General features: G+C 32.1%; 1 protein-coding gene across 1 annotated transcript in view; it reads left to right on the forward strand.

The window, feature by feature from the left end:
• The first annotated feature begins 1,247 nt into the window (after positions 1-1,247).
• LOC108740292 (protein obstructor-E) overlaps positions 1,248-8,207 on the forward strand; it is a 20,866-nt gene continuing 13,906 nt past the window's right edge. Inside the window, exons 1-3 of the mRNA XM_025975722.1 lie at positions 1,248-1,354; positions 6,263-6,544; positions 7,245-7,445. Of these exons, the coding sequence (XP_025831507.1) occupies positions 1,309-1,354; positions 6,263-6,544; positions 7,245-7,445 (529 nt within the window). The 5' untranslated portion in view covers positions 1,248-1,308. The remainder of the gene's footprint in view (positions 1,355-6,262; positions 6,545-7,244; positions 7,446-8,207) is intronic.

An 8,207-nucleotide genomic window follows, 5' to 3' on the forward strand; every position in this document is an offset into this window, starting at 1 on the left:
AATTTTAGACTACAGTAACGTAATGGTTTCTTTATACTCTGCTCTTATTATAAAATGATATAAGGTTGGAATTATCTAATACTAAATTTTATATAAGAATTTATAAAACTAAACCAATTTTAAACATTATTTCTTTTTATAATTACAATTTTGCTATATGAAAGCCAATCTTGTAGAGGAATTACTAAGTACTTGTCTTCGTTTCATTCTAAGTTTATTGTTACTATTTTTACGTAAAGGAGTACCTTTCTGGTAAATATAAAATATACTATCCATGTTTGAAGCATGTAGCTGCATTCGAAATAATAATTGCCAACATATTGCCAACGAAAGATTGACAGTCGCACATAAAGAAGAACAAGGGTTACCTTTTTACCATTTAGCTACTCTGAAAAAGAAGAAAACGAACAATTATTGAAGAAAATACTACAAATGGCGCAGTAAACGCCATCTGTAGCACGATGCTACATTTTAGGAGTACAGACCACAGGAAACAGAAAAATTGAACAAATTTGTTAATTAAAAGTTTTTTTTCTCTTTCATCTTATACTTTATTAGTTATCTTAGAGTTTTTGGGGCACTTTTTAAAGAATATGGTAACTGGAATGGTTAGAAACAAACAGCAATAAGTTATGATAATTCTATTGTATTTTTTTTTTCATCACTTTCAATGTGAAGGTGTTGACTCATTCGTCAAAATGGCTTCTAAGGTGACGCTTTCGATTTTGAGATAAAGATGTTGAACATTTATACATCTCCGACAGTAAACTTTTAAAGTCTTCAAACCTTAGGGGTCCTGTGGGGCTCCATGGAGCACATGGAACCCAGTAGTTACGTCATTGAAACAATCATGTGTCGGAAAGCATCTTTTAACGATTTGTTACCGTTTTTGGGTTTCTCAGTATCTTTGTGGTACAAATTGCGCGCAGTATCGATTACTTTCTGAACATTTTAGTCCTTCATAAGTAAAAATGGCACCCCATGTACTGCAAGTCTTAAGAAAACCGGAAATTTAAAAAATGGTAATAATGGTGGTTTGAAACTCGTGTTTGGGAAATTTTGAGTCACTCTGTATATGCAAAAAGAAAACAAAAGAACGATATCTTTGTTGCCTTAGTTAAGAACAAAATGTACAGAGTGATTTCTGATGAAAGTGCTGCAACATTTTAAATTATTTTCATTTCTTTGTCTGTCACAAGCCTGACCCATTCAAAGAATGTCACAAGGTCGAGTTTTTAATCGTCCAGCAAACTGAATAGAAGTGGTTAAAAGGTAAGTCTGTTTAAAAGTGTCTGTTAGTAAGTGGAAATGGCGCGAATGTTGCAGTTGTTAGGTTTAGTTCTCTTGGTAATCGGTAAGTTTTTCGTCATTTACTTTCACTTCTCAATATGTCCATTGGTTGCAATCTTCCTGACGAAATTATAATTTACTCACCACTAAAATAATTCTTATAGACAGTCTAAAAACAACTGACTGTAGGTAGATGAATTATTATAAGTGAATATTTTTTCAATTTTTAATTGTGGTAGATGTTAATAAATTTTTGATTATTATGCAATTTTAATTTATATAATTAGGAATTATCAAATGAGTAAATACACTACACGGGAGGAAGGCTCTAAAAAGATTTTTTTTTAATTTCCTAAATCTCACATCATCACAACGTTTGTGAAAGAACGAATAAAAATTTTTATACGTGAAAAAATTTTTTCGTCTCAAATAATTCCATTTTTTCTCGATGCCTTCGTTAGTATCAGAGTTTTGTTCTTTTATTGTCCATAACTGTAAATTATATTTTATCATTTGAATAGTATTATTTTCGTATTATTTTCCTCATTTAATGTAATTAACTACAACCTTATTGTTTGAATTGTTCATCTAATTAAGTGTATCCAAACAAATTGGATTTTTCCAGGTTGATTTCTGAATTTATGTGAGAACTAGGTCATGAAATTGTATTTTTCTATCTACAGTTTTCTATTTCATAAACGATTCTGCAATGCGAGAAAAAAGTGAAATTTTTGTCATCTTTGACACTCTCTCTTGTAAGAAAATGTTTAATGAAAACCTTGTGTTAAATGGAGACTAAACTAAACACTAAACATACTAATTTTAGAAAATTCCTCTTTCTCTTATTCATCTCATAATAAAAGCCTTTGACTATTGAACTCAATATCTTGCAATATTCTGCATTGAAATAGCCATGACTTTTTCCTTAAGTTTATATCACTACGTTTGAATAAATGTCGAAATGTTGTTAACAACAAAGATTATGACATTTTTATTTCTGTTTCGTCACACTCAAACAAGATTCCACAAAAATTAACATAATATAATAAAATATTTCGCTAAGGAATGCACCAATAGTACAATAATCAAAATTATAAATTCTGCCACTGGACCAATAAGGTTCAGAAATTGTTTTGAGTATGTTGCATTTATTTTTGAATAATTAGGTCAAACCCCTATCGTGTTAGCGTACAACAAAGTCTTGATTGGTAACTGATATGCAATGGAATACAACTTCCTAAACTTAAAATACTTTCTATAATAATAATACCAAACAAAGTAGATTTAGATTTCCAAGAATCATTGAACTTATTGTAATAAATTTCTCTAAATTTTATTATGGAGTTTATCTGATAACAAACTTTCAAATATTTATGTTGAAATGGATTCAATTAATTAGTCGTTTAGACGAGACAGGACATAGGCACAAACTTAAGCTTATAGTAGATATAGTAGGTCCATGATTTTGGTTAACAGGCGAAAATTGCAATAATTCATAAAAATGTGTATAAAGTTGGGACGTTTAAAAATTGGAATAGTCCGCAATAAAACTGTCACATGTACTTTCTTATTTCAACTTACTAGCTAGACTAGAACGGCAGGGCCGGACTGGCCCGGGGTGCAGGGGTGCAAATGCACCCCGGGTCAAACCGGGCCAAATGACTCAAAAAATGTGAAAAAAAAGAGAAATATTTGGTTACATCGCACGCCAGGCCAAAATATTCAGTCCGGCTCTGTAGAGCGGTTGCTAACAGAAAGCCTACTTAATATCGTAAACGTAGAAAAGAGATGCCAGGTAGGAATTGCAGCGGACACTAATAAAGAAAAAGGAATAACATTACACCAATTAATGTGTAACAGAAAGAGATGCAAACAAACAGTATTTGAGCATGTTGCTAGGGGATATCGTAAACATAGAAAAGAGATGTCAGGTAGGAATTGCAGCGGACACTAATAAAGAAAAAGGAATAACATTACACCAATTAATGTGTAACAGAAAGAGATGCAAACAAACAGTATTTGAGCATGTTGCTAGGGGATATCGTAAACATAGAAAAGAGATGTCAGGTAGGAATTGCAGCGGACACTAATAAAGAAAAAGGAATAACATTACACCAATTAATGTGTAACAGAAAGAGATGCATACAAGCGGAATATGAGCATGTTGCCAACATCATACTCTAAAGAAAGTTCAAAATTCTCAGGAATTTAGGAAAGAAAATATGCTATCAGAGAAGATTTTGCATCCCAACATTGGATTTTTTAAATGCTACAAGTTTCAACATCTAACGTTGTTTATTATATCTGTTTTATACCATTAAAGGTGCGCCATCGTCTTCAATACCATATGCCCACGCAGGAAATAGACGTTGGGATCTTACAGTACATTTGAAAATTCGTAATGAATAAAACATTTCAGTTTTGAGCAACGACTATTATTAAAAATTCATCTACAATACTTGTTGGAATAACGGTTTACATATATGTGACATGAAAGTGAATATATGCATTTATTGTAAAGGTCAACTGGTAGATGTCTGTTCAATACCAAAGAATTTCTCATTAAACAAAGACTATAGTTGACTCGCTCTAACTCAAATTATTTTAGTTTAACTCAAATCATTTCTACGGCAACTACAGTCACAGCCAGCTGCTTTACATTAAAATAGATCTCTTAAAGTCCAATAACTCTCCGTAACTCGAAGGAGTTTTGTGGATTTTAAGATCCGATTGGATGCAGACTTATTACCTCTAAATCAAAAAATTGATTAGTAGCCTTAAATAACTTTTTAGAACAATCTTTCAACAATTTTATAAAATCCAAAGTCATTTTAACAAATTATACTTATTAGACAACATAAAAATAAACGAAAATCATAAACTTTAAATGACATTCCTTTTCTCTTTAGCTGCAACTCCTTTCCGACTTGAATTTTAGGAGCAGGACAGTAATGAATTCAACGAGATTACTGTATGTAAATCTGCATTTATTTTTTGTTTTTATACACTGTATGTTGATGTACAGTACAATTTATCTTTCCATAACTGTAGACATTGGATTGTACATTCACGATATCGTTTCAAGGAAAACAGTCTCGCATTTTATTAATTAACCTTCCCAAAAGCAAAATAACAAAGATACGTTACGCGTTATTTATCATTACAAGAATCTATTCTTGGAATCACCTTGCACCAAGCAGTTTTTCATTTACTTCTGCCACTGAAAACTCGAACTGGTTTTCATATGAAGGTGAAGGTTACCTCCAAAACCTTTTCAAATACATTATTATACAGAGCATATTTCTTTACGTAATTGAAAGTATACCTACATACTAACAGATTTTTCCAATTAATTAAATTTAGTTTGTATATTGATTCGTTTTGTAAAAGTGTACCAAAGTAAAAATCGAAAGTGCTTTTTTATGTTATCGTAGCATTCTTTCTTGTTGGATTGGCTATTTTGACATTCTTTTTTGTGTAACGAATATTGATTTAACTTAATGTATTACCTCATCATTTTGGTACACATGTAACTCCAGCTAATGTATAAATTATGTAAGACACTCATTTATTGTATAACGTCTGTACAATTTGATCTACATGTGTGGTTTTGAAAAGTTTTTATAAAAAGTGTGTTCTAAATAGAAAGCGTCTCAAAATACACAATATTTTATAATCATGTGTTAATAAATAGTCCAAGTTAAACGAAATTAATATTTCTTTTCAGTTTAGTTTCTGGTCTCTATTAAACCTATGTAAATTGGTGACTCAAAATGGGATTTTAGGTAAATAATTTAGGTCATTCTCTCACAGAATCAGAGGCATAGGTACTTAAAAGGAGAATTCCCATTATATTCAGATAGATTTCCTAAAATACATCAGGGCATTTTAATTTTAACCCTCTAGTCACCTACAAACTCATTACTAAAGTGTCCCTAATCTAATAATCATCTAATCCCTATACTACCTATGAAAACATTTGACAAAGAGAAAAAATACGAGAATGCATACTTTTGATGAAGACTGTGACCAGCATTGCAGCAAAAGGTGTTCACAAAAAATTCGGAATTGACTCAAAAATGTAAATGTTATAAAGAACAATAGGCTGTTGTAGAAATTGGGCAGCAACGTAGAAGAGAAAACATTAGGAACGCAGTTAGGTACTGTCACCGCTACTACTTTTTTTGTTTTCGTGGAAGAGGGGAAATCTTCCAAAGACACCCAACCGTCCGTACGACTGGATAGTGTAGGATTCCCGAGGAAGGGGTCCTCGGACCTACAGACTAAAACCCCTCTACGTCATGCCGTTTTAGGATCACTTAAGGTCCTCTTTAGCAGATCGCTACTGTTTAATTTACGTATACATATACCTATCGAACATACGATTAATATCATTAAAGAGAGAACATATGGGATAAGAGTAAAAGATTAGCATATATAGATTTATAGCAGTATTAGTATCTAATCAACGTTTCCCGTGTAGTGAAACAAATGGGTTTGTTAACATCAAAAGGACAATTATAGAATTTTAATTAAAAGCTATGAGCAGCACAACTTTTTCCATTAATTTATGATTTATTGCACTTGCTAATTAAGATAATAATCATTTTAGTTTAAATGGATGCAGGTCTTGAAAGAAACTCTTAGTTCTTTTAATTTTTGTTGCATCATTATTAGCATATATTTTTCAAGTCATTCATTCCTCTAAAAGCTTTAAAACATCAAACTTTTCTTTTTATGTAAGGAAGTTTAAAATCGCAATTTCGAACATCTTGATTTTCATCCTAACGTCATCAAAACCTTGTGATTTTACAAACAAGAAAACGATAGTTTTTATAAGACTTGACGTAATTAACGTAACAGTAGATACTCAGGTTCTATTTGGCAAAAAAGGTCCAAAATCCTAACAAAAGACCTTCCCTAACAATCGTTTTTGTTTTAACAACGATAAAAAGTAACTTTTTATTTTCAGGATTAGGTTCTGGTGCTTCGCCGAATCGAAAAAACAAGCCCAGTCGTCAGCCTGTAGTTGAAGAAGAAGATGTCCCAACGGCCATCCAGGCTTCCGACGAATGTCCAGAACCGTATGGCTACTTTGCTGACGTAGAACAATGCGATAAGTACTACGAATGCAAAGATGGTCAAATAACCGAAAAACTTTGCCCCGACGGCATGGTTTTCAACGATTTCAGCATCGAATATGAAAAATGCGATCTGCCGTTCAATATTGACTGCTCACAACGGCCTAAACTGCGTAAGTTTCTAAATATTAAAAAAAAGGGTAACGAATTACGTTCTTTAGAGATGAGTCACATTTATATGTAGCTTTTATTTAACTTATCTATTTTCTATTCCCAGAAAAACGACACCCTATTCCTTAAAATTATTTTTAGTGGGCTCAGCTCACTCCCATCCTAATTCACCCCTCTCATTGTGCTCTTCTTTTTTCCAAAATTCACATCCTGTTCACTCATTATCTATCCTAAACCTTGCTATCACGTTTATCTCCTTCCCATCTAAATATTTTGGCACTCGATCTCCTTGCCAGTCCTTTAATAAAGCCTCCCTTAGCTCCAGCACATATTTTTCTTAAATCTCCTCCCCTTATAATTTCTTTGCATCTGTTCCTAATCAATTCCCCTATATTTATCCCTTCTGTGAACCATTCTCTCACCTATTGCTGATTGATTTCTAATCTCTTCAAAGTCCTCTCCCTCACTTTAACATATCTGCTTATCTTCCCCTTACTTCCAGTACCTTCGTCCTCCATATTTTCTTTCTGGTATCCCCTTCTCCCCAATCTCTCCTCATATTTTACTATGTTTTTTATCGCTTCTTCCCACATTTATAATGAGTAAAAGATTTTGCTTTTCGTTTTTTAAATGTATAATAATTATATTCCGAATATAACAACTGTAAAAATCAGTACGAACAATTGTATTTTTTATATTCAGAGGAGCCACAGCCTTCAACAAATTGTCCAAGGAAACATGGCTACTTTCCTCACCCAAACCCATCAACTTGTGACAAATTTTACTACTGCGTTGATGGACAATTCAACATGATCACATGTCCAAGTGGACTTGTCTACAATCCAAAGACTGGCATCTGTGCTTGGCCAGATGAAGCCAAAAAGAAGGGATGCAGTTCAGAAGGTACGTAAATTTGTTAAAATAATACATGAGCAAAAAAAGAGTACAAAACAAATGCTACGCTGATGCTGGTAATCACCAGCTGATTGAGTGCAGCGTTGCGGACCGTATCTCTTTGCCAGGGCCGGAATTGAATTTACCTGTACTTTTAAGTACGTTTTTCTCGAAAACTATGAACTTTCGTACATACAAACATTTACTTAATTTTAATGTTTTATAAGGCTCTGTCACCTTTTACAAACGCAGCACTTACTTCTGTTACACCATGTATACTTAAGTCATTTGTCAATTTTCCATCCCTTCTAATTTGATTAATTTGAATGACTCATAAAAGGCTAAATTAAAAAATTTTGAAATTGAAAGTTATTACTGTGAAATTGGTGAAGAACTGAATATATTAACGATATATATATAATGTGATATTAAAAATAATTAGTTGGAAACGTAGCAAGAAGCTAATTAAAATGGAATTAAATTTAAGATATCGAAATTACCAAAATTAGTGGTAAATATTGTTTCAATATTAAAATAATTGACACTTATTTAAATTTGCATTTAATTACACAATAGAATTTCTAATTAAACTACAACTTAATAAATCTTGCATCAACAGTCGCATAGATATGCAGTTAGTGCTAATAAGTTTCAAATTTCAAAATTTTGTCGATTTATAGGAAAATGATTGAAGTACACCTAGCAACATAAATAACAAATATTCATCAGAGAAGATAAAATAATTTAGTTTATGAGCAGATCGCTACTGTT

The sequence above is a fragment of the Agrilus planipennis genome, unplaced genomic scaffold (assembly GCF_000699045.2).
Source record: "Agrilus planipennis isolate EAB-ADULT unplaced genomic scaffold, Apla_2.0 scaffold203, whole genome shotgun sequence".
NCBI lineage: Eukaryota > Metazoa > Arthropoda > Insecta > Coleoptera > Buprestidae > Agrilus > Agrilus planipennis.